Source organism: Podarcis tiliguerta, assembly GCF_965153285.1.
Source record: "Podarcis tiliguerta genome assembly, chromosome: 5".
In the NCBI taxonomy this organism is placed as follows: domain Eukaryota; kingdom Metazoa; phylum Chordata; class Lepidosauria; order Squamata; family Lacertidae; genus Podarcis; species Podarcis tiliguerta.
In genome coordinates, this window is record NC_139538.1 from 2,958,945 (window position 1) to 2,985,563 (window position 26,619).

The 26,619-nt window shown below is 48.3% G+C and overlaps 1 protein-coding gene across 6 annotated transcripts in view; it reads left to right on the forward strand.

Moving 5' to 3' along the window:
* Positions 1-26,619, forward strand: part of BCL6 (BCL6 transcription repressor) — a 73,010-nt gene that overhangs the window by 42,975 nt on the left and 3,416 nt on the right. For 2 of the 6 annotated variants that reach the window (XM_083442114.1, XM_083442111.1), the window contains exons 2-9: positions 15,407-15,445; positions 16,786-16,958; positions 17,274-17,495; positions 18,399-19,394; positions 20,446-20,627; positions 22,436-22,603; positions 24,146-24,300; positions 26,062-26,199. In XM_083442114.1, coding sequence (XP_083298240.1) covers positions 16,798-16,958; positions 17,274-17,495; positions 18,399-19,394; positions 20,446-20,627; positions 22,436-22,603; positions 24,146-24,300; positions 26,062-26,199 — 2,022 coding nt within the window. In that variant the 5' untranslated portion in view covers positions 15,407-15,445; positions 16,786-16,797. Of the gene's footprint in view, positions 1-12,695; positions 12,982-14,077; positions 14,191-15,406; positions 15,446-16,785; positions 16,959-17,273; positions 17,496-18,398; positions 19,395-20,445; positions 20,628-22,435; positions 22,604-24,145; positions 24,301-26,061; positions 26,200-26,619 lie in introns of those variants that run through there. The other 4 variants (XM_083442115.1, XM_083442116.1, XM_083442113.1 and 1 more) reach the window with 4 other exon arrangements.

Genomic DNA, 26,619 nt, shown 5'->3' on the forward strand with positions numbered 1-26,619 from the left:
CCCAACATCTCTACCCCCGCATCGCAATTTCACGTGTGCATGTACAGTATATATATATAAATAATATATATATATTAAAATGGAGCTGCAGAAAAAAATATTTGCCACGATGCGTTTCGTTTCTCTCTTTAAAAATATGGGGAGCGATGAATGTATGGGGGACTTGTGTCTTTGAAAAATATTAGGAAAGGCGAAATCCTTCATCTTGGATACTTTGGCGATGCCGGGGACTTTTATCACGCAGCATAATTCTCCAGGGTGGGTTATATTTGGGCAGGGCGGTGTGAAGAGAAAAAGTTAGGGGGCAGACCCCCTTGTTTATTTTTATCCGCGCCCCTGCCTCCGCGGGGCGCCGGGTGGTTGTGTTTTTCCTGAGCGAAAAATAGGCAGGTCCCGGCCCCGAGGAGACTCCATCTGCGTTCGATCTCGGCTGGCGCGCGTCGGGTCCTGCTGGCGCGCGAATGTCTCCAGGCTCCCCGGCGTGTGTGTGCGTGGGGACGGTGGCGGGGGGGAGAGTAAGGCAGCCAGCTGAGCCTGGGAACAGAAGCTGTGCCATGAAAACAGAGTCTGCCTGGTGGAGGTGGCTGTTGGATTAATATTAATCCCTGTTTTCTCTTCTTCTCTCTCCCCCCCCCCCCCCGCCTGATAGCAAATGTGGCGACTTTATTTTCAAGAAACAATTAAAAAATGAGCCTCTCTGAAGGATGTAGGAAAGACTGGTTTCCGAAACACGAGCCCATTTTTTAGAAGAAGAAAAAAAACCCAGTGCATTTGAAAGATACATGTAATATACTGTTATAGATATGGGGAACACTAGAATTTAATCTATAGATGTGATTGCTGGACGTTAGGATTGGTGATGGGAAGATCAGCCAAGAGGCAGACAAGCCTGGAGTGCGGTTTTATTTTTTTTTGGGGGGGGTGTCTTTTTGCTCTCTTATTCTGGAATCACCTACCCCGGAATAACAGACCCCTTCCCCAATTCCATGCTAGCCAAATTTTGCCACTCCGCTCCCCTAGACATTAAGCCTTGAAATAGGTGTGGGGAGATGGGAGACCCCATCTTTCTCTACCCCTTGACTATGGAAGTGGGGCAGTTACCGCGCAGTTAAGCCTCGCTGGTTGCTCCAGGCTTCCCCTATCTCTCCAGAATGGCCCAGACGGTCCCTTTAAAAAACAAACAGACCCAGACGCTTGAAGAAGCGTTCCTGGAAGGGAACACAGGAATTAATAGCGGGGACGGAGACGCATTTATTAACACTTACCCGTCTGTAAACTGATCTCCTTAATCCCTGCAGAGAAAGAGGCAAAATTTAGGATCTGGGTTTGGACAAGGTTGGGGGTGGGGAGCCCTCTCCAAAGCCCTAGAGACCAGGGCAACTAAGTGCCCCCTCTGTAGAGCCAAAGACCCACGAGTCAGGGGTGCCTTTTTGTTTTGGTAGCCCCCCTTCCCCAAATTAAAATGCTTTGGAGGGCGAGAGCGGGGCCGTGGAGAAGGCGGCGAAGTCTTGTTTGTTTGCTTAAGGAACGGCCAAGGCGAAAGGAGATCGAGCGCAGCCAACTCCGAGAGTTCAATCCTCGCTCTCTCCCCCTCCGGCACTTTTTGTTAAATTTCTTCAAGCGCTTCCTTAGAATAAAGGGGTCTATATTTACGGGTGGGGGGCGCTGAAGTGGGGGGGAAGAGAAGGGGGAAATCATGTTCTCTAGGGGACAAAGTTATCCAGGTGTAAGGGAAAGTTGTTAGAAATCCAACCTCTTTATTAAAAAATAATAATAATAATCGAGGATTTCCCCGTCCTTCGCATGACAGAGTGTGTTTAGGTGTGTCTTCTCCTCCGGAGTGGGGGGGGTGGGAAAACTTTGTTGTGAGTTGGAATGGGGGGGGGGGAGAGACTTCTGATTTAAATCGGTATGTTTGTGTGTGGGGCAAGATTGACCCCTGGTGGTTAAGTGTGGAATAGCGGAGGAGGAGCGCTCTCCCCTCCCCCCCTCCAACCTGCCCCCTATTTGGCAAATCTGTGGGGTGTGCGTACCATATTGCAAAATAACCATGGTTGTGGGTGCTGTGAAATGTAGAGAACGCTGTTGGGGTTTGCCCTTGTGCTGTGGGTGACGTGCTGCCTCTTATATAAAACAGCATTTGCCCAACTTTCACAATGCTTTGCAAAAGGCCTAGGGTTTGTTTGCGGAGTTTTCTTTTGGGCTTTGAATCGTCTCTGCCCACCAGCAAGCCCGCCCTGTGACCCTCAGACAAAGGGCTGTATCGAAATCTAATAAATTAAAACATGAGTTTAAAATAACCCCATGCCCATTTTGCAGATGGGGAAACTGAGGCTTCAAAACCACGGGCAGAGCAGGGAGTCTGAATATGGGCTTCTGTATGTCAGGTACTAGAGACACAGAAGGGGAGAGGGTTGCTCGTGTGCTTGTGGGTTTCCCCAGAAACGCATTTGGTTGGCCACTGTGAGAACAGGATACTGGATTCTAGGCCTGACCCAGACAGGCTCTCCTTATGTTCTTACATGTGATTCTGCCCCACATTTAAACTGTGCATATGAGCAATAGAAAGGAGTTTTGCAGGGTCTAAAATAGGAATGGGGGACCTGCGGCAGTCTAGATGGTCTCTGGCTTCTCCTCATGGTCGTTGGCCATCCTCAGGCTGACTGACAGGCAGGTGTTGGAGTCTAGCATCATCTGAGAAACTGCAGGTTCCTCGCTCCTAGGTCTTAAAACCAAACCAGGAAGCTCCAGGGTTTGACACACTAGTGTTTGGCAGTGGGAGAAACCTCCTTACCATCTAGTACAAGGCTGGTGTTTTTCCACTTCCATCAAATCAAAATACAAAGAGAGGCTTGATCGGAGGTTTGTTTGTTTTTTTAAAAAAATTGTTTTAATTATTGTTTGCGACGCCGCAGGGAGAGATTTAAAGGAGGAATACAAAGTACAGTCTGCCTTCAACCCTTAGAGGGGGGGCGGTGTCCAAGCTTGCTTCAGAGTAAATTGAGGCAATCTGTTTGAAAAGAGAGAGAAACTGGACCAATAACTGACATTTATCCAGCTGAATGGATGGGCAACTACTCTCAAGTAGAAGGTCTTTTCATATAGGTAGGGGGAAAAGTGCAGAACTTGACCAGGGAACGGGTCCATCAACTCTCAGGATTACCTTTGGTTCCAAATCGGATACCAATAACAAACTTTGTTGGTCTCTAAGGTGCTACTGGAAGGGATTTTTTTATTTTGTTTCATCTCAGGGAAGTTTGTCAGACAACCTGTAAAAGGAAATACATCTTTATCGCCTGAGTGTTGGGTCTTCTGATGACTCTTGGCTGCGCAAAGATCACCTGGTTTGGTTAAAATCTGCCTTCATCATCCTGGTGACCTCTTCCAGATAGGTTTCTGGAAGAACGATAGCTTTATTTGCACCGGTGGGTTCCCGGCTCAAAGCACGGCCCCTTAACCTAGGCGAAGCCCACCTGGTGCCTTCCAGGTACTGGACAACAACTCCCATCAGCCCCTGTGGGAGGTTGATGGGAGTTGTAGTCCAATCTATGGAGGGCGCAAGGTCGGCAAAGGAACAAGCTTGTCTTCTCCTGCTCCGAGGGTAGGGCTCAAACCGATGGATTCAGATTACAAGAAAGTGAGATTCCGACTAAACATTTTGAGAGTAGGAGCTGTTTGAGAGTGGAAAGATGGCTGGTGGTTCCTCCGTCGTTGGAGGTTTTTAAGCAGAGCTTGGATGGCCACCTGTAAGGGATACCGCGTGGCGGTAGACTAGATTACCTTGGAGGGTAATCCAATTTGACAATTCTGTGATACCAGAAGTCCAATGATTTGGGGGCAGCAGCAAGAGAACTGCTCGTTGGAGTAGGTCTCCCCATATATGTCAACACCCACTGTTTTGCCTGCCTTGCACAACTTCTCATTTCAATGGGGTTTGCGCAACACAGTGGATGAAGTTTCAGCTTCCCAAACTAAAGGATGCCAAGAGCTGTAGCTTAATTTTAAGAAAACTTTTTGAGTTCTGCAAAGGTGTGAAGAGGTGAGTGGGGGTGTTAATTGGTGGGGGCCTGGGGTCAGTTTTGAGACTTGAATTTGGAGTTCAGGTGCTGGTAACTGGAAAGCCAGCAGGGCACATCAGAGTTGACTTTTTTTAAAAAACCAAACAAACCAAAATACCAGTCAATCAGGAAAAAACCCGATCCTAGGATTTCAGCCATTTCAGTTTCAGGAAACGCGTGTTTAGCTCTCCCATTGAAATGAATGGACTTTCTGTGTGCTTGATAGGCTGGATTAATGGGTTTTTGTGTTGCTCATGTTGAACTGAAGTCTCTGTGTGCAGAAGAACCCTTGGAAAACTGAACAATGCTTTCCACCTTGCAAGTACTGAGCCAGTTCAGAACTGGGCCCATCAAGGTTGGCTCTGTGTTGTCTTTGGCCAAGCCAGCATGCTCCAGGTGTTTTATCTGGAACATCTGGAGGGCACCGGCTTGGCAAAGGCTAGCTCTGCACTGGAAGAAATCCCATTAGCAACGTCTGAGCTGGTTGGAGTGAAATGCAACACTGGTTTTTGCACGGTGGTCCGCGTGCGAGAAGCTTGTTTACTCTTCCTCCTTCGTCTCCCACGAACTTTCACTTTGTTTTTTGGGTCAGTATCACTTGTGGTTACTGGGGAGGCAAGAGAGCGGGTGGGGGGGTGAAGAAAAAGATGCCTTTGGGGAAGTGGTTACGGCCACGGAGTCCTGTTTTCACTCTCGCTCTCGCTCTCCCAGTGGCAGGTTCTATAAAAACTCTGTTTGCAGGTCCCCCCCCCATCACTTCTAATCTGTTCTCTTAGTCATTGTGGGCATAAAAACTATTATTATTATTATTATTATTATTATTATTATTATTATTATTAAAACCTCTTGCATGTTATGGTTACTGATTTATTTTCTGCGCTCTTGATTCATTCATCAAACGATTCTCACGAAACTTAGCCACCCAACACAAAGCTTGATTTTATTTACCCATTTCAGTAAATTTATACCCTGCTTGATTGCAAAGAAAACCTCAAAGCGGTTTTCGTTAAAAGACAAAGCAATAAAATGACCGCAGTGCAAAATTAACAACAGTGAAAATTTTAAGATAGGCAACTTCTGATTTGCTCGGGGGTCTTTATAACTTTGTGTGATAGCCCCAATATGGGTCCAAGGTCCCCACCCCATCAAAATATTCTCGGTGGCAATGCTACTACCATTTTCCCTTTCTGGGGGAGGGACAGGTGAAATATCAGGAGGGTCTGCTATGCGTCTGTAAGTCAAGTGCCCCAAATAAACCAGAGGCGTTAAGAAATTCTCCTCTTCTGAAGACCTTAGTAAATTTGTTAGCAGATCCACTGTAATTGAGGGGAAATCTAATCAATTTCATTGGGTCTCCTCTAAGCATAACTTAAGTCTGGATCCAACCCTTTGTTGAGCCCAGGGATGGGGAATGGGGCACCCTTTAGGTGACGATTGCCAAACTTCTGTTGTCTACGCTCCTGTAACCTCTAGGTTAGATTATGGCAACGTGTTATATTTGGGGCTGCTTCTGAAGATGGTCTGGCAGTCATTTACACCTCTAGTGTCCCCTTGCCTCCCTCTTGCCTCTTAGCCCCCCCCCCCCCCGGTCCCTGCCCCAGAGTGCCCATTGATTATTGTATAAAATGAGAGCCAGTGCGGTGTAGTGGTTAAGAGCGGTAGTCTTGTAATCTGGTGAACCGGGTTCGATTCCCCGCTCCTCCACCTGCAGCTGCTGGGTGACCTTGGGCCAGTCACACTTCTCTGAAGTCTCTCGGCCTCACTCACCTCACAGAGTGTTTTTTGTTGGGGAGGAAGGGAAAGGAGATTGTTAGCTGCTTTGAGACTCCTTAGAGTATTGATAAAGCGGGATATCAAATCCAAACTACTACTACTCCTCCTCCTCCTCCTCCTCCTCCTCCTCCTCCTCTTCTTCTTCTTCTTCTTCTTCTTCTTCTTCTTCTTCTTCTTCTTCTATAATTAACTAGCCTGCCTGATCTGTAAGGAAATCCCCATGGACTCTAACCCTTAGTTCATCCTCTCTGCTGAGGTTTCCCTTCTGCGGCTGGCAGCTGCGACGTAGTGATCATACTTTCCCCAGGACCAGCCAGCTGGCACCCCTGCGTAAGCGAGCCAGGATCTGAACCCAGCTCCAGAGCTGATCCTGTTTGTCAGAACATTTGAGTCTGAGCTTCCATCCCTGGTTGAAATCCAACCGGGAGGATCACTGATCCCTGCAAACTGGCAGAGGAGGAAGGTGTTTGTGAAATCGCGGAATCCAACAGTTATTACCTCCAGAAACTTCTTTCCGAAGTTTAGTTTCAATCTCCTTTCCTGTCATTGGAATTCATTGGTTTGGATCCTGGCTCTCATTTCCCCTCTCCTCCTCTCGGATAAACAAACCCAACTCCCTCAACCGTTCCTCATCAGGCTTGGTTTCCAGACCTGTTATCAGATCTTTTATAGGTGTGTGTATAGGGGGAGACTAATTTTCTTGCATACGGGAATTGGCCTTTGGGAAAGCAGCAGCAACTCAAACATTTTGTGCACGAAAAGAGAGTGTGTCTGTGCGTGAGTCAGGCAGCCTGTGTGATAAGGGACGGACGGATATGGGGTGCCAGGAAGAAAGGAGGGAGTGTTGGCAAGTTCTGGGCATGTCGGGGTGAGCAGTGGTTACATATTCTCATGCCCGCTGCTGCTTGTGCATTTTTCTAATCTATGGGTTGTTCTGAAGAAGATTCCTTCGAAACAGTCAGATTCTCCGGGATCACTGTCCTACATTGTTATTCACTTACTACTTCGGCACCATGAACACCTAAAAAAAGTTTTACCGCTTAGCCCACGGGATAGCATCTATTACTTTGTTTCAACCATGGACTTATTATACTTCTACGGACTTCCAAAGATTGACAGTTCATTTGGTTACAAATATATTAGAGAATTTACAAGTGTACACGTTTTGTTTTTGATGTACCAAATCATGTATATTATGCAATAAGAATTGCAGTGCTATCTAGTATACTGGTCTTCGTGTTGCTGTTTGTTGTGTTAAGTTTGCAACACAGGGGTTTGGTGTTATGTAGGGGTGAGCACCTTGGCCCAGGAGAACGGGCTTGAGTCGGAAATCCTTGCAGGGAGATCTACTGCTAAATTCAAGTATACCTTACGTCGACTGCACCTTTGTGAGAAGAAGCACCATAGCTCAGTAGCAGAGCATGCACTTTGCAAACAGAATGTCCCAGCTTCGAATCCTCAGCATCTCTGGGTAGGTCTGGGAAAATTCTGCGCCTGAAACCACGTAGAGCAGCTGTAAGTCAGGGCTGACAGTACTGAGCTCAATGGCCCAGTGGCTTCCTATGTTCCTGTGTTCAGATCGCTTTAACTGACAATGCTGGAAATTCAACCTGGGGTTGTCTTGCATACAACCTTCTCGTAATGGTTTTGCATGGCCAGCATACATTTGTAATTTTCTGTATTACTGTTTGTGTTCATGGTCAGCTGGTTTGTGGGTCTGCTGAGTTGAAAAGCAGCGCATGGATTTAGTAAAACGTGCCCCACCGCTGAGCAGGGTTGTGATGTTTTTAGAACGAAGCTCCTTCTTCACCCGGCGCAGAGTTAAACTGTGGAACTCACTGCCACAGGGGGCAGTGATTGCCGCCAGAGACGGCGCCCTTTTAACACTAAGCCTAGAACTTGTAGACATCTAATGAAGCTGAACGTTGGAAGATTCTGGATGGCTGGATGAAATGACTTATTCGTGAAGCACATAGTTAGCCTACGGAACTCCCTCCCACAAGAGTGGCTTTAAAAGAGGACTGGACAAATTCATGGAGGGTGGCTACTAGCCACAATGGCAATGCTCTGCCCTCCACAGTTGGAGGCAGCAAATGATTCTGAACGCCAGCTGCTGGAAGCCACAAGAGGGGTGTTGTGTTCGAATCCTGCTTGCGGGTTTCCTTCAGGAATCTGGCTGGCTGCTGCGAGAACAAGATGGTAGATGAGATGGGGCCGCTGGCCTAATCCAGCATCCTCTCCTCACCTTCCTAACGCTTTGAAGAGTGGAGGAAGGAGGACATCGTACAAAGTTGCAGGCCTCCTTACCTGAGTCGTCGCCAAAAAAGGGCTTCCCACCTCCCTAGTCTTCTCCTTTCGGCAACTCTGAGTGGAGACCGCGTGCGTGTGTGTGTCTGGCTTTTTGTTTTCCTGGTTACAGGCTAACAAACCTGCCCCCTTTCTCTGCCATTGTGTTTCCTAGAAGCATTTGTGTCTGCTCTGGCAGGAAACTGGATCAGACAGGAGCTTGGAACAAAATGCTCAGTGTGGTAACCTCTTAGGCGCACAATACAGGAGGGGAGGAAGCTGGCAGAATCAAAGTCTCTTTGATCTGCACTGACTAAGGAGTTTCGATGCTCAGAGCCGTGGTTGGCCTCCATTCTCGTCGCCCCCACCTCCATTTTCCTCTCGCTGCTGCTGTCTAATCTCAGGTGGCTTGTCTTAGACAGCAGACAGGGACGGCTGACTTGGGAAGTGAGAGCAGGAAGGCCTCTCAGGTCCCTCCACCAGGAGGGGGGAAACCCAGCAAGCATCTTTGCTCATTGCGAGAAAAGCTGTGGCGAGGATCAGTGACTTCCAAATTTCCCCTCTTCCGAGAACTCTTTCTGCATCAATCTGCTTGCTGCAGAACTCCAGTTTGGGATCCAATTGCCTTGCATAGAGTTCATGAGCACCAGGAACAGTGCCAGTGTCCGAAATTAGCCAGGCGCCAGGCGCGTTTTGCTACCGGTGCAGGTCCCATTCAGATGTCTTTTAAAGATAAGATAGCTGCTTATTTCCTTCACATTTGAAGGGTGGGCATTCCACAGGGCGGGCGCCACAAGCGAGAAGGCCCTCTGCCTGGTTCCCTGTAACCTCACTTCTCACAGGGAGGGAATCGCCAGAAGGCCCTCGGCGCTGGACCTCACTGTCCAGGCTGAACGATGGGGGTGGAGATGCTCCTTCAGATATTCAGGACCGAGGCTGTTTAGGGCTTTAAAGGTCAACACCAACACTTTGAATTGTGCTCGGAAACGTACTGGGAGCCAATGCAGATCTCTGAGGGCTGGTGTTAATGTGGTCCCGGTGGCAGCTCCCAGTCACCAGTCTAGGGGATCCCAAAGGCCATTTAGTCCAACCCCTGGGCAAACGGACATTCTGTGTTGGCAACCGCAATCTAGATTCAAGGTGCCATTCAGCGCCTAGGTTATATACCTGAGTTTCTAACGTTGGAACAGCCATAGCTCAATGACAGAGCAGCTGGCAGAAGGTCTCCTTCCGTCCCTAGGATATCTGCCTTGAAACCCTGGAGAGAAGGTGCTGCCAGTCAGTGTGGGAAATGCTGAGCTAGCCAGACCAGCACTATGGCTCTGTCTAAAGCAGTTTCCTACCTTCCTGCGTTTGCCAGAGCTTTAAGAGTTCAGCATCGCCTTGGGCGAGCCGAAAGCAGACAGGAGAGCACCTGCTACTCCTATGGCCACGTTGTGCAGAAGGCCTATAAGTTGTCCTTCTGGGAGACTTGTTTGCCATTGCAGATCTGCTTCGGGGGGGCGGGGAGCCTCACAACTGTGGCTGGGTTCCTTCTGAGGGATACCAGATTCCCTTCGGATTTGCTTTGACATTTGCATTTTGCTTTCCCAGCAACAAATGTTGGGCAAAAAGGGAGCTCAGAATGATCGCAGTAGCATTAGGGAACAACAACTCATTGCAGCCGCTGAACTATCAAGCCGAACAGCATATAGACAAAGCAAACGGCGACAGCAAATCCATCAAAACAATTAACACAATTCAAAAATGTTATATTAAAAGCTTCCAGGCATTGGTGGTGCTGAAGCATAAGAAATATACTTTAAAGATAAAAACCACCTTTTTTTGGCAAGGGCGTGCCTTGCAACTGAAATGAAACAGTACGGAATGCAGTTAAAAATTCCTTCCCTGCAAGGCCTTGAACCCAGTGACCTTTTGGGTCCCTTCCAATTCTATGAAAAAGAACCTAAATGCAGCAGAGGTGATTCTGCCTTCGAAAAGTGGGACAATGAAGGGTGTTTGGGGGTGATGGAATTGCTTTCCAGATACTGTCCAAAGGCAGAGTTGGAAGAGACACCAGGCATCATCTAGTCTGACCCCCTGCAATGCAGGAACCACAGCCAGAGAATCCATGACAGATGGCCACGCAACCTCTGCTTGAAAACCTCCAAGGAAGGAGAGTCCACAGCCTTCTGAGGAATTCTGTTCCAATGCCTCAGAAAGCTCTCCCCAATGTTTAGTTGGAATCTCCTGACTTGTAACTTGGCTCCTGCTCTACCTTCCATATCTATGGGACCGTATCTATGGGACCACCTCTCCTGGTCTGCCCCGCAGAGGACCTTAAGGTCCATGAATAACCACAGTTTAGAGGTCCCAGGCCCTAAGGAAGTCAGACTAGCCTCCACCAGGGCCAGGGCCTTTTCAGTGATGGCTCCGACCTGGTGGAATGCTCTGTCCCATGAGGCCAGGGCCCTGCAGGATTTAACCTCCTTCCGTCGGGCCTGTAAGACAGAGCTATTCCGCCTGGCCTTTAATTTGAATTCAGCCTGATCTTTTATTTCCCTTCTCTTCCCTCCCCCTCCCCTTCACCCGCTCTGAGACCCCACAGCTAATTCTCCCCTGGCCTCCTCGCTGGCCCAAGTAGGACCAATTCAGCCAGCTAGCCCTGGGGATTATCTAATTGATTTTTGATTTTTATTGTTATTCATGTTTTTATACTGTCTTTTATGCTGCTTTTATAATTAAGTGTTTTAAATTTGTCGTTAGCCGCCCTGAGCCCGGTTTTTGAACTGGGAAGGGTGGGGTATAAATAAAAAATTATTATTATTATGTGGCAGCCCTTCAGATATTTGAAGGCGGCTATCTTTTCTCCTCTTAGTCTCAACTCCCTCATCCCCAACTCCCTCAACCGTTCCTCATCAGGCTTGGTTTCCCGACCCTTGATCATCTTGGTTGTCCTCCTCTGCACACATTCCAGCTCGCCAACATCCTTCTTAAATTGTGGACACAGTCCTACGATTTCCCTATAGGAGTCTGGATTTCTTTTGTGCATGGTGAGAAATTGCATGAGCGTTTTTTTATCCTCTTTCCCCGAAACATTGGGAGATCTTGATGCCTTATCTTTTATTGGGCCAGCTTCTGTTGGTGTAAGGATTTGCAGCTTAGGGAAGGCCGGGACATTGTGTGGAGCAGGTAGGCAGGCGATTGGATGATTGGATCCGGTAGCTTTCCATTCTGTGTGTAGCCGTTCTGTTGTGCCAGCTGTATAAGTGGGTAGCTGGTAAATGATTGCAAGGCTGGCTTGTGATCTAAATTCCTTCAATAAAAGGAACTGCAAGATGGGACTTGGGTGTATTTCTCATGCAAGGCTGCCCTCTTGCGGAGAGAAAGGTGGTTACAATTTTAGTGTGAATCTTTCTGACGAGGGCAAGCGCGATGATGATGAATTTTAGCGTAGCGGTTTTTGTTTTAAAGTGGAGAATGGCAGCTGAGTTGGAGATGCACGGAAAGGGCTTTCTCTGCATCTGAAAGTGAGATCTGGTATGGAGAGTTAATGGTCAACGTGCTTTCTCTTCTTCCTTTTGGTATAGGAAACAGGCTGGTCAGAAATAGCAAAATATAGTTCCAATCCCTAACTAGTGAATCACAGCTTTCCTTGATGGCTTTTAACAAGAAGCTCTGACAGACATCCAAATGGGTATATAACTGGGAGTTTGTGACCTGCCCCAGCCTTCGGTGCAGCTGATTTAAGCAAGGGGGGAAAGGAGAAAGATCTGCAAATCAGAACAGAAGGCTTATTGAGGCCAGTAGCCTTTTGTCCCGCAGCTGCCAACCAGATGATGACGATAATTTAATTCATATATCGTTTCATGCCCAAATAGGCTTCTGAGTGGTTTACAAAGTGTAGCCGCCAATTACACAAACATTATATCACCCGTAATTAAAACGCGCTATAAAACAATCTCAGTAAAACAACCCAACTATTAAAAGTGGAAACTCTGGTCGAGAGATCAAGAAAACCCAAGACGCCTCTGGGTTGACCACAAACAGGTGGTGATGAGGGCATATGGATGGGCGACTGGAGCAATGTTGTGCACATTTTAGCAAAGCAGGAGTAGGCTATGAGCAGGAAAGGGGGGGTTGGTTCCCTTTAGAAACTGAAGGAGGAATGAGGAGTTCGGAAAGGGTGCTTGCATGTTCATGGGGTACCGTTCACAAGGCATCACTCCTGCCAACTTTGCAGGAGTTGCTAAACTTTGCAGGCCCCCAGCAAGATTTTATTGTTCAATCTTCCACAAACCGTTTCCAAAATACCTTATCAGCTCCTATGCAATATTTGTTTGCAATTGTGGCGAATCTTTTTGCAACATGATTGATGTTTTCGCTATACTAGACTCGTTATTTGTTTTTAAAAATTCCTAATAAAAACGTTGATTTTTTAAAATCTCAAACGTTTTCCCGCTTGAGCGCAGGAATCTGGAGGCAGAGCAATTGGCCCTCTTGGTTTTGTTGCTGTCCATTTATTTATTTCATGGGAGTCATACAATGCTTGATGGGTTTTTTTTTTAAGAAACCAAATCCTCAGAGCAGTTTACGAAAAGATAAAACGGGAAAATCAAGGAAAAAGTACCGCAGTACCTCGAAAACATACAAAAAGTTAAAATGCTGAAACAGGTTAAAACTCACATCAAGTTTCTAAGCATCAGGATGGGCTTGAAAAGAATACACTGATATCCATAGGCAGGGAATTCCAAAGTACAGGCACTGTCACACTCAAACATTGAGTTCTTACACACGCAGAACAGATGTGATTTGGCACCTGGGCTGCCCGTTCTACTGATTGAAGAGATCAAGTGGGCACATCTGGGATGAAGCAATCTCACAGGTAACTTCTCCCAAGAGTAACACCTTGGATTTGGTCTGGCAGCTAATGAGCCCAGATGTTAGGCGCTGGCACGCCTGTTCTAGCTGCCGGTAGCTCCCTGCGTCTTGTGTCATCACAGCCGCAACGCGCCCCTGACACTCCCTCTTCAAGCTTGATGGCTTGAGACGAGCTGTGTTGTCAAGAGAGGCTCTCCCCCGAGCCTTCAAAATCTGAAGCGGCAATTATGCAAGATTCCAGGCGGCTTTGTGGAGGGGCTGCACTCCCTTTCATGTCTCCAAAATGGAATCGTAATGGCACACATTTTTTTACGCTGGCAATTAGATGCTGCATTGCAATTCAGCGCCACACGTCCCACACTGTTTTTCCTTTGTGGGTGTGGGAGTGTTTTTATGGGCCAGATCACAAGAGCCACATAACAGAGATTTATGATTTTTTTTACAGTGTGGTTTTTATTGAGATTTCAAAATGCAACGCTGGGAAGACAGGGGAATCTGTCCTCGGCTAGATTTAAAAGAAAGAACTGTGGCATTACAAAATAATAACGCGTGGGATGCTTTTGGTTCCACCTCCATTCCCATCCCTGAGTATCAGAGAATTGTAGGGACCCTCAAGGGTCATCTAGTCCAACCCCCTGCAATGCAGGGATCTCAGCTGGATGCAATTTACATGACAGATGGCCATCCAACCTCTGCTTAACAGTCTCCAAGGAAGGAGAGTCCCCCACCTTCCAAAGGAGTCCGCAGAAAACAATCAATCTCCCATGTGACAGCTCTTGACATATTTGAAGGTGACTATTGATGGGAAGCTATTGTTGGCACCACAGGAATTGTCCTATGGTTTCCCACAGGGTTCCGCATTTTGTTCCCTTTGCTGTCTTGACATCTGGGAGTTGCCATCAGGAGGTCCGGAGTGAAGTGTCATCAATATATGGTTCGCACTCGGCTCCATCTCTTTATCCCATCTGAATCGGGAGAGGCGCTAGAAGTGCAGACTGCATCTATTGCAGCGAAACTATATTTAAACTGTAATATTCACCAACTGTAATCCTTGCATTCCATTGCCATTCAACTCCCGCCTTTCAATATTCTCCTTTTAGATACCGGCCACCTAAGATTTCGCACCGGGTATCTGACGACATAGGCTCGAGTCCATGGGAGCTTTATGCCATGATAAATTTGTGGTGCCACAAGATTCTTCTGTGCTTTTTGTGTAAGAGCCCAACACCTCTATTATTATTTTTTTAGAAAACAACAACCACACATCTGTTGTGTGACTTGTGACGTTTGGGAAAGGGTCATGGGAGGGAGTTTTGCAGTGTGTGTTGGGTTTTGTTGCTGCTCTGAAAAACCCCACCCTGATTTTGTGGTCCAAGTGCCTTTGTAAGGCCTTTGGGGCAGAGTAGGTGAAAGAAGACTACTGGTCATGCACTGAGCATCTTCAGTGGAGTTATAACCTTCACACTATACTATATAAAAAAAGCATTGACCACTTGGGTCTCCGTCATGTTAATACCTGGCTAGCACTGTAGTTTTGTTTTGTTTTTAATATTTTGTTAGGAGCCACCCAGAGTGGCCAGGGACAATCCAGTCAGATGGGCAGCTTATAATTGTTGTTGCTGTTGTTGTTGTTGACCGCAATTCCAGACTGCTGAATGTTGCCAGACAAAGGGAACATGTCACTCCCTTGTTAAAACAACTTCACTCTGTTTCTGGGCACAATTCAAAGTGTCCAAGCTACCTGAAAGATCACATCTCCCATTATGAACCTGCCCAGATGTTGAGATCCCTGGGGGAGCATCTTCTCTCGGTCTCGCTGAGTTCCCTTAGTCTCATCAACATCCGAAGCACAGCTGGTGGTGACCTAGACAGAGCCTTTTCTGTGGCTGCTCCCATATTGTGGCACTGACTGTGCTTTGGGTCCCTTCCAACTCTATGATTACAAGGAAGGAGATTCCTTGGGGTCCCTCCAACTCTATGATCCTACGAATTCACTCCCAAGAGAGGTCAGCCTGGCTCCCTCTTTGTTATCCTCCTGGTTTCAGAAAGGCCTTTGGAGACTAAGGTGCAGACATTGCTGACCGCTGGGCTGCTGTCGGGGCAAACTGTATTTTTAATTGCTGGTTCTCAATGTGTCCTGGTGTATTTTAATTATTGTTTTTAACCAGCTTGCATTCTTTACTTTGCTTTTTATAATGTTGTTTTTAAATGTCAGGAGCCGCCTTGAATCCCAGCTTAGGAGAAAGGCGGAATATAAACACAATGAGTGATAATTATATGAATGCTTGCGGTTTTCCCGTTGGGGCCTCTGGTTGGCCACTGTAAGAACAGAATGCTAGACTAAATGGACCACTGGCTCAATCATGCAGGCTCTGCTGATACATATATACTTACGAGGTTCTTTGTGTTTTTGTGTTTTGTCTGTGCAGGTCTGAAAGAAACCCTTCGACTGTGAATTGAAGCAGGAGGTAAGGCTCCGTAATTGCTTGCCTCATTCCTTCAAGTGTGTCGAATGGAATATTGCAGCCGGCTCAGCTGGAAGTGTTTTCCAGGAGGGCGTCTGGCTTGATTTAAGGAAATAAAAACACAAGTGGCATCCTCCTTCCCTTGCTGATGGGAACCGAGTGGGTGGGTTTGGTGGAGGCTGCCCTCCCGCAGTCGGGTGTCAAAGGTTTCCTTCCACCTGCCCCTCTTCGGGAGGGAATTACCGTATTTTTCGCTCTATAAGATGCACCAAACCACAAGACGCACCTAGTTTTTGGAGGAGGAAAACAAGAAATAAAATATTCTGAATCTCAGAGGCCAGAACAGCAAGAGGGATCGCTGTGCAGTGAAAGCAGCAATCCCTCTTGCTGTTCTGGCTTCTGGGATAGCTGCGCAGCCTGCATTCGCTCCATAAGACGCACACACATTTCCCCTTACTTTTTAGGAGGGAAAAAGAGCGTCTTATGGAGCAAAAAATATGGTACTTTGCAATCTCTACATCTTGGTGTTTTGGTTTACCGTAAATGCTTGCCCATGTTTGTGACCCCCCTGGGGCCTCAGAGCAGCTTTCGCAGAGTCAAAACCAGAAACGGCAAATCAGACCCACCATGATGCACTTTGAAATAATTTTAAAAGATGGTTTCAAAGTGCAATTAAAAGGCAACGGGGACAATCGCCAGCATTCAGCCATCCGGCCCTAAAAATTCAAAACGAGCTTTCGAAGAAATTTCTGGGGCAGATGAAATAAGCTGACAATCCTCCTTAGGCAGAAAAAAAATCCGCTCTAAGGAATTTTCACCAGTGAAATCGTTCAGCTCCCAGTCACTGCCAGCCTGGCATGGCATCTTTCCAGTTTGGGGTGGCCTTTTCTAGATCAGGCCAGTCCCAACCAGCTAAAGCTTCACTTTCCAGGTGTTTTTGGGAGCTTAGAAGCAGGGCATGGAGGTGGGTTGCAGTTCCACCAGTTCACTTGCAATTTATGTTAGTCAGAGGTATACTGTCTGTGGCTATGGAGGCTCCTCTTTCAGGTCCCATGCACTGCTGGTAATATCTAGCAGGCTGTTTCTCTATGGGCTGCCGCTCCTTCACAACAGCTTTGAGGTGGGAGTCAAACAGGCCTAACCCTGTGTTTGGAGTGTATGGGGCTGATTGAGGAAGTCTTGACTAGAGCCTCAGGCGTGTGTTCTATAGATGAGCTCACCCTGCTGAAATGAAGAGCCCCTCTGACCCCATAAATCTCCACCCAGGACCACCTGCAGCCAGGACCTCTTTGCAATGCTCGTAATAATTTCCGCCTTTGCTCCCTTCTTCTGCACGCCGACAGGACAGACCCAAGATGGCTTCACCGGCAGACAGTTGCATCCAGTTCACCCGACACGCGAGCGACGTCCTCCTCAATCTCAACCGCCTCAGGAGCAGGGATATCCTGACGGACGTGGTGATCATCGTCAACCGGGAACAGTTCCGAGCCCACAAAACAGTCCTGATGGCCTGCAGGTGAGGAGAACGACCCCAGGACTCGCCAACGTCCCCCGAAGCTGAGTGCCGGGAGATTCAGGGCTGATAAAAGGAAGTCCCTTCTTCACACAGCTCATAGTTAACTGTGGAACTCTCTGCCACTGGACAGCCACTGACTGGGATGGCTGGAGGCTAATTGATGGAGCAGAGGGCTATCAATGGCTTCTTGGCTATGCTCTGCAATTCTTCTGAGTAAGAGCCATGTACCTTGAGCTGCTTGGAAGATAGGTGGGCTGTAAAACGAATAAATAAACACTTCTCCACTTCTGTTTTTTCTTCTTCTCTTCATCCCAGTGGCCTTTTCTACAGCATTTTCACCGATCAGCTGAAGTGCAATTTGAACGTCATCAACTTGGACCCAGAGATCAACCCCGAAGGCTTCGGCATCCTCCTTGAGTTCATGTACACCTCCCGTCTCAACCTGCGGGAAAGCAACATCATGGCTGTCATGACCACGGCTCTCTACCTGCAGATGGAACACGTGGTAGATACGTGCCGGAGGCTGGTCAACACCAGGTGAGTTGGCCCAGGTTGACCTCAGCGAGGTCAGTCCATGGTTATGCATTTTTTGAAAAAGTTGTGTGCTCTTAGCATAGCTCCTTCTACTGCTAGGTTCAGCAGAACCTGACCAGTCCGCACTGTTAGGGGTCTGCTGTGTTAGCTCTACCACCACCAGCCCTGGCTTCGCCCCAAACATGGACATCCACGGAAGCTGAATGTTGGAAGAACGAAAGTTCTTCTTTTCTCTGTCTATGGAACTTGCTCCTACAGGAGACAGTGGTGGCCATTGATCTAGATGGCTTTGAAAGAGGAGGAGACAAATTCCTGGAGGAAGAGAGGTCTGTTGCTGGAGAGCACAGAAGATGGGGAGTGCTGTTGTTGTGCTCTGATCCTCCCCATGGGTTTCCCTTTGGGGTATCTGGTTGGCCACCATGAGAACAGGATGCTGGACTAGATGGGCCCCCATTGGCCTGATACAGCAGGCTCATCTTACCCTCTTATGTTGGTTGGTTGGTTGGCATCCATCTGTCTCAGGAGACAATGGAAGAAGAGTGCGCCTTCGGGGGTGAAGTCAAACTAGCGCATGGATAGCTCAGTTGGTTACAGCATGGCGCTAATGCCAAGGTTGCAGGTTTGATCCTCATATGGGACAGCTGAATATTCCTGCCTTGCAGCGGGTTGGACGAGATGATCCTCGGGGTCCCTTCCAAGTCTACAATTCTATGAAACTGTTGGAGAGTCACAGCGCCTGCTGTGGCTGTAGATACAGGGGAGACATGCTTGCTTGCAGCTGGGGCAGAGAACAGTATCTTCTATCTGTGTTCTTATGTAGGAAGAAGGAATTGCCTGTTGTGACCATGATCTATCAATTATTCCAACATTTCCCTCTCTCTTTCTATCCCTTCCCGCCACGTCCAGTGACACAGAGATGATGTCTGCCGTGAAGACTCAGCGGGAAGACTTTCTGGGCGGCCGCCTGGCCAGCCACCCAGACATGATGGCATACAGGAGCAGCAGGGAAGTTTCCGAAAGCGGGCTGCCTCTGCGAAACGGGTCCATCTGCGACGGAAGAGCCTTCGTCCCCGGCTTGTACAGTGGCCTTTCGGGCTCCCCCATCTCCTACACTGGATACAGCCCCATGCCCGTCGGCGGGTACCTTTTCTCAGACGACGAGCTGCGGGAAGCAAGGATGCCCCTGTCGGACATTTCCAGGGCCAACCCTTTCCCGAGGGAGCGGGCGCTGCCGTGCGGCGCATCCCGGACGGGCGCTGCCGGTTATGCCCGGAGTGTCACCGAGGTATCTCCCGGCATGTGCCAGGCCGCCATCTACTCCCCGAAGAAAGCTGCTGCCGAAGAGGTCAAAAGTGATGTGCACTACAGCGGCGCCCCTGCCCCCAAGCCTGCCGCCCCCTTGGTAGCCCGTAACAGCGCCTACTTCCCCTGCGACAAGGCAGGGAAGGAGGAGGAAAGGTCCCCAGCCGAAGACGACATCAGCCAGCGCTTCGAGGCGAGCAATGCCCCCATGAACCGCAAGGTCCTGGTCAGCCCCCAGAGTCCGCAGAAGTCGGACTGCCAGCCCAACTCGCCCACTGAGTCCAGCAGCAGCAAGAACGCCTGCATCGGGCAAGGGCCCGGCGGGCCGCCCTCGGCCAAAAGCCCCACCGACCCCAAGGCTTGCAACTGGAAAAAGTACAAGTTCATCGTGCTCAACTCGCTCAACCAGAGCGCCAAGCCGGAAGGCCCTGAGCAGGGCGAGGCGGGGACCCTCTCCCCCCACACCTATGCCCCCTCCCTGACCTGCCAGCAGTCGATGGAGCCCGAGAGCTTGGATGTTCAGTCCCCCACCAAGATGAGCGTCAACGGGGAGGACTCGACGATCCCTCAGGCCAGCAGGCTGAACAACATCGTCAACAGGTAAAAGCTCCCGGTTTTTGGGGCTGCTTACGGGCTCGCCCACTGAGTGTGGCAGGAGGTGGCAAGCTTCCATTTGCTTTCTCCACCCTCTTCCCCATCACTGAAGCCCTCAGCTTCGGGCAGAGCAAAGAGGGATGAGAGGCAGGCCTGCCTTTTCTGAAAATAATAATAATAATAATAATAATAATAATAATAATAATAATAATTTATTTATATCCTGCCCTTCCCGGTTCAGAAAACCGGACTCAGGGCATCTAACAACAAATTTAAAACACTTAATTGATGCAACAAAAAAACCAGCATAAAATACAGTATAAAACGTGAATAACAATGAATTCAAAAATCAATTTAAAGGGAGAATCCATTCAATAAACATTAGATGATCAGCAGGGCTAGCTGGCTAAATTAGTCCTATTTGGGCCAGTGAGGAGACCAGGGGAGAATTAGCTGTGGGATCCCATTTCCCCCCAAATAAGAATCAGAAGAGCCTGTTGGATAAGGCCAACGGCCCAATCTGCTCAGCATCCTGTTCTCACGAAGCCTGCTAGCAGGATCCGAGTGCGAGAGCCTCTGCCCTCCTGACGCTTCCAGCAACATCCAGCAACATTGCTGCCTCCAGCTGTGTGGGGCACAGCATGGTCATGGTGGCTAGAAGCCAAGCCGCCATCTACTCCCCGATAGTCCCCCTACTCCATGAATTTGTCCAGTCCTCTTTTAAAGCTGTCTGGCTGTCACTGGCTCCTGTGGGAGGGAGTTCCACAGTTTAACTTTACAGCACGTGGGAAGGACTTTCTTTTATTTACTCTGAATCTTCCAACACTTTGGATGTCCACGAATTCTGCTTGTGTCGTGAGAGAAGGAAGAGAGATGAAACAGGGGTTGCCATGAAGCAGGGCTCGGGTGGCCATGTGCCAAAGGGGTTCTTTAGCTGGGATTCCTTGCACTGCTGCGGGTTGGACTGAATGACCCTCGGGGGGACCCCCTCCCAGGTCTACAGTTCTGTGATTCTGTCTACGTTGCTTACACTCCTTCCCCCACCCGCTCTGCCTAGGTCGCTAGATGGGTCTCCTCGCGGCAGCGACGACCAGTCGCCTTTGTACCTGCATTCTTCCAAGTGCAGCTCCTGCGGTTCGCAATCCCCCCAGCATTCTGAGATGTGCCTTCATACCCCCGGCTCACACTTCGGAGAAGAGATGGGAGAAACGCAATCGGAATACTCCGACTCCAGTTGTGGTAAGCCCAGACCAATCCGTTTCGTGGTTATTTCGGCAATGGAGTTCCGTAGCTTGGCGCTGGGACACCTGCTTGGCTTGCAGAAGGCCCCGGCGGGTACAGTCCCTGGTTGGCGTTGCCAGGCAGGGCTGGGAGTGCCCTCTGCCTGAAATCCTGGAGAGCATTGTGGGCGATAGCGGATCAGACGGAGCAACGGTCTGATTCACCGTAAAGCAGATTCCCTGTTCCCTGAACGCTCTCATTACCCCTGCTTGCCCACTCTACGGGCACACAGTATATAGGTACCCAGAAGCCGATCGCTGGCCTTATAAGATACAACACGTAGCAAGCAGGAAATCACTCTTCTGCCAATGAAATCTGTTCAGATAATGATTTGGTGGCTTTCCCAATTCAAAGGTTGGTTTTTTTTTAAAAAAAAAAGCTCTCTTAAAAAAACAAACCAGATTCAAATGTTTTGTTTCCCGAATCGGATCATTCCTGTGCCGCACATCCCTTTCAGAGTCTCATCCTCGCAACCCAAATATTGCATGACGGAATTCGGAAATTCAGAACGTCCCGAATTCAGGTTCCAAAAACCTAAAGCCAAAGGCTCTGAAATTCTCCGAAATTGGACTGAAAAGTTTTCAAATTTGATTTTAAAAAACAACCACCACCCAAAATGTATTTCTCCAGCAACATCTGGTTCAGAATCTCTATTTGTGGGGGAGGGGTGGGCAAAGCCGTTTCACATCCTTTCGGATCACATAGTGCTGTACAAACCTACTTGCGGAGGCCAGACGTGTCTTTTGTAGGATAAGGCCTGGATTTCGGTGGGGGAGAGTGTCAAGCCATGCATCCAACATTGTGCGCCACCTTCTGGCATGTAGCACTGAGGTCCTCTGCTCCACCCGCACGCCTGGAGTTTTGTACGGCGCCCCTTCCCCCTCCCCAGAAACTGAGCTGGATCAGCTCTGGTACCAGGGCCAATGGGGCTTTATATTAATGGCAGGGTCTCCTGGCATTTGCCCCACTCTGCCAGGAGAAGCTGGTGCCTGCATTTACCCAATTCATCTGTATCTCACCTTTTCCTCCTCCGAGGAGTGAAGGACATGAGGCAGGAGTTGATAATGCAGGTGAGCTGTGCACAAGGTGAGCTGCAAGCAAGCTGCCAGCCAGCTCTGTGGAGGCTCCTTTTATTGACACAATGCGCAAACCCAGGCAGATACATTTCAGGCTGCGACCTTTGCACATCTTCCAGTCCCGAGATCGTGGGGTGGTACAAAGCTATTCTGGCACCTGTTTCCACCACGTCATTTTCCCCTTGCACAGTGTGTGACGAAGGAGACAAAGGTCACAGACAGGACATGGCAAACTACTGAGACCGCAAAAAGTTGGACAGAGGGCAAGATGTTCAGACAGCTGTGGTTTTATCTGTGAGGGGGAGTGTGCTCCATACCCAGCGATCATTCCTACAGAGGAGCTCGAGGTGGAGCACATGGCTCCCGCCTCCTCCCTTTAAACCCCACAACGACAACCCTACGAGGTAGGCTAGGCTGAGAGAAGGCAGTGACTGGCCCCAAAAGTCAAACCTAGCGAGTTCATGGGGATTCAAACCCAAGTCCGGCACAAGCACTAGGCCACGTTGTCTCTGGCGGATGAGGATTTCCAGGAAGGAGGAATTGAGGGTCCCACTGGATCTTCCCGTCCCCCAAGCAGCAATGTCTGCACAAGCTAGCCCCCCTGTGTGTGTGTGTTTGTGTGTGCTTAGCTGTTGCGCTTCGCTTCCTCTGACTCCCGGCCGCCTCTTCCTCCTTCGGTTCCCCCGACAGAGAACGGAACCTTTTTCTGCAACGAGTGCCACTGCCGCTTTTCGGAAGAGGCGTCGCTGAAGAGACACTCCCTCCAAATGCACAGCGACAAGCCCTACAAGTGTGACCGTTGCCAGGCCTCCTTCCGCTACAAAGGGAACCTTGCCAGCCATAAAACTGTGCACACAGGTACGGCGCTTCCGGGCTGCCACAGGGGCAGGGGAGAGGTCTGTCGGGATGGTGGACGGTCAGGCCGAGGGAGCCGCGCGGCCTGGGGCCGTGGAACCGCAGGATTGCCGGGTTGGAAGGGGCCTCAAGCGGTCATCTAGTCTGACCCCCTGCAATGCAGGAATCTCAGCTATAGTATCCCTGGCAGATGGCCGTCCAACTTCTAAAGCACCTCCAAGAAACAAGAGTCCACCAGCTCCTCAAGGAGTCCGTTCCACCTTCCGTTTCCCCCCGTATGTCTGGCTGAAATGAAACTAAACCCTAAAAACCTTCAGTGAGGACCAAAAGTGGGAGAATGGGAACCTCCAGATTAATGGCGGGCCACAATTCCCGCCTTCCCTGACCATTGTCTGAGGACGGTGGGAGTTTGTGTCCCTGCACAGGGTTGAGGTGCCCTTTCTCGAGGGACAAAGCTGTTTCTGTTTGTAAAGCACTTTGTGATCTGTGGCAGCGGAAGGATCTGAGACAGGCCGTATCATTGAGTTAAGCGAGCGAGTTTTGAGCCGGGGAGTCACCAGTTCAAATGACCTCACCTTGGCCATGGACTCTCTGGTTGGCCTTTGCAACCTCCGTTCCCCATCTGTAAAATGGGGGCAAACCTTTATCCTGTTCTGGGGAAATCATAAGGGGTGCTCACATGTAACATTTTAACGAGTATGCAATCTGGGTACGCAGAGAGCTGAGCTGTGTCCTAGTAGTGGAAAAACGTGTACGCAGTCTAAGTATCTGTGTACGCTGTAGGTTTGGTTGCGCTGGATGCAGGTACATTATTATTATTATTATTATTATTATTATTATTATTATTAATACCCCACCCATCTGGCTGGGCTTCCCCAGCCACTCTGGGTGGCTTCCAACAAAATATTAAAATACAATAGTCTGTTAAACATTAAAAGCTTCCCTAAACAGGGCTGCCTTCAGATGTCTTCTAAAAGTCTGGTAGTTGTTTTTCTCTTTGACATCTGATAGGAGGGCCTTCTCGGTGGTGGCTCCCGCCCTGTGGAACGCCCTCCCATCTGATGTCAAGGAAATAAACAGCTATCTGACTTTTAGAAGACATCTGAAGGCATCCCTGTTTAGGGAAGTTTTTAATGTTTGATGTTTTATTGTGCTTTTAATATTCTGTTGGGAGCTGCCCAGAGTGGCTGGGGAAACCCAGCCAGGTGGGCGGGGTATAAGTAATAAATTATTATATTATTAAGGTCCCAGGTTAAACTCCCCATGGCATCTCCAGGCAGGGCTAGGAGATGCTGCCAGCCTGTGTTGACAATACTGAGCTGCAGGGGCCAATGGTTTGGCTCGGTATAAGGCGACTTCCTATTGCGCTCTTAAGCATTTGGGTCCTTGGCACTGAGAGTTTTGAAGGTGAGGGGGCACCCTAGTCACCCAGGCCCCATTCCTTACCCAAAGCAGCGCCCTCCCTTCTAGGTGGGCCACACACACTTTCATAGAAGCACCTTCTCTTTTTTTCTTTCTTTTGCTTCATACCGCGACACTAAACAGGCTCCGTTCTGTTTGTCGAGACAGGCGAGAAGCCGTATCGCTGCAGCATCTGTGGGGCCCAGTTCAACCGGCCGGCTAACCTGAAGACCCACACGCGGATCCACTCAGGAGAGAAGCCCTACAAGTGCGAGACCTGTGGGGCGAGGTTTGTCCAGGTGGGTAGTTCATAGGTGGAGATGACTCTGTGGACTCCCTGGGTGGCGGGATTGAGAATTTAGCCATACAGTGGTGCCTCGCAAGACGAAAAGAATCCGTTCCGCGAGTCTCTTCGTCTTGCGGTTTTTTTCGTCTTGCGAAGCAAGCCCATTAGCGGATTAGTGCTATTAGCGCTATTAGTGGTTTAGCGGCTATTAAAGGCTTAAGGGATTAGTGGATTAGCTGCTAAAAGGCTATTAGCGGCTTAGATCAGCTGTTAAGCGGCTTAGATCAGCGGTTAAGCGGCTTAGCGAGCAGCTGTTAAGCGGTTTAGCAAACAGCTGTTAAGCGGCTTAGGGGCTTGGGGAAAAGGGGGGGAGGGGGGAAAAACCCCAGGAATCGCAAGACATTTTCGTCTTGCGAAGCAAGCCCATAGCAAATTCGTTTTGCGAAGCACCTCCAAAACGGAAAACCCTTTCGTCTAGCGGGTTTTCCGTCTTGCGAGGCATTCGTCTTGCAGGGCACCACTGTATTAGCAGAACTTGAGTGATACTTGTAAACATAAATACCCTTTGTGGAGTAGACGGGAACAATGCAGTGGTACCTCGGGATGTGAACGGGATCCTGAAGTGAACGTAAGACGCGCAGGCGCGGGTTGCGTTTCTCCGCTTCCACGCATGCGCATGACATCATTTTGAGCGTCTGCGCATGCACGAGTGGCGAAACCCAGAAGTAACACACTCCGTTACTTCCAGGTCGCCACGGAGCGCTACCCAAAAATATTTAAGCTGAAGCGTATTCATCCCAAGGTATGACTGTATTAAAGAATATAAAACTGTGCGGGAAAAACAACAACAGTATAAACAGTACAGTGAGAATGATTGGAAGACTTGTTTTGTCAGAAGACTTTTTTATTTAAGTATTTATTTAAGTATTAATTAGGAAGATTAAGTTTTTTTAATGCACGTAAATCTGCTTTTTCTTTTTTCTTTTTTTCTGTATTTTCTTCTTTTCTTTTTTCTTAATTCTTTTTTCTTTAATTTCCTTTTTGTAGTATGAGATTGTAAATTCTTTGTATATGCGTGTAATTTAAATTAATAAAGATTATTAAAAAGAGAGAGAGAGAGAGAATTTGGCCCTTCTGGAACCCTGCTGCCAACACCAAAGGGGGTCTTTCTTTTGTGTGTGTGTTTTGTTTTGTTTTAAATTTTGTAACGTAATCTTTATTGCATTTTTAAAATTTACAAAAAAAGAGAATAAATTCAGCCTCACACCCACGTGTACTAAAAAGAAAAGAAAATACACAAAAGAAAATTGTAAAAAGAAAAAGATATTTGTCAAATACACAAAATTATTTAAGGAGTACAAACCATAATTTGAATATTCTACGCACAAAATTCATAGAAAGAAGTTACCTTCATATTTCTTCTTTCCTCCCCCCCCCCTTACAGTCACATTCTTTCTGTTCCCCGAAACTGGTTTGAGTCCCTTATATGTTTATTGACTTCCCTCTAACTCTTTGTGGCTTCAACACTTCTCTTACATTTAAGTAATCTCTATTCATTTATAAAAAGAAAATTCCCTTATTCCTGTGAGGTTAATCTAGGCACACAACCAAGAATCGTTACTGGAACCATATTTTGTCAGGTAGTTTTTAAAGCAATCCCATTCTTTTTTTTAACCTTGTCGCCTGAGCTGTTTCTTATTAATCCTGTTTCTTTTGACGCCCCAAATGAACTCGTGGGAACTGCCCCTCTTGACACCTGTATTCCTTTCACCAGGTAGCACACCTGAGAGCTCATGTGCTGATACACACCGGCGAGAAGCCCTACCCGTGCGAAATCTGTGGGACCCGATTCCGGCATCTGCAGACCCTCAAGAGTCACCTGCGAATCCACACTGGGGAAAAGCCCTACCATGTAAGTCGTGGTGTCTGAATGCCCCATGGTGGAGATTTCTGCATTGCAGGGGGTTGGACTAGATTTCCCACGGGGTCCCTTCCAATTCTACAATTCTAGGATCTTGTAAGCCAGGCTACACCAAGCTGGTGCCTTCCCCTAGCAGCTAGCAGTGGCCAAAAACCTGGATGGCTTTAAAAGTCGTGGTTTTATTAATTCTCAGGCCACAGGCCATTCGCGTATAAGATGAATAGGTACAGCGCAGAAACGCACATTATAAAATACTGTATAAAATCACATTGCTACTTAGAAGTATGCATCTTAAAAATACTGCATAAATCACATGTAACGCAGATAAAACTTGTGTATCGAAAGCACTAAATTTAATACAGAGAAAAAGCATTGCTTATTGAAAGGTAAAGGGACCCCTGACCATTAGGT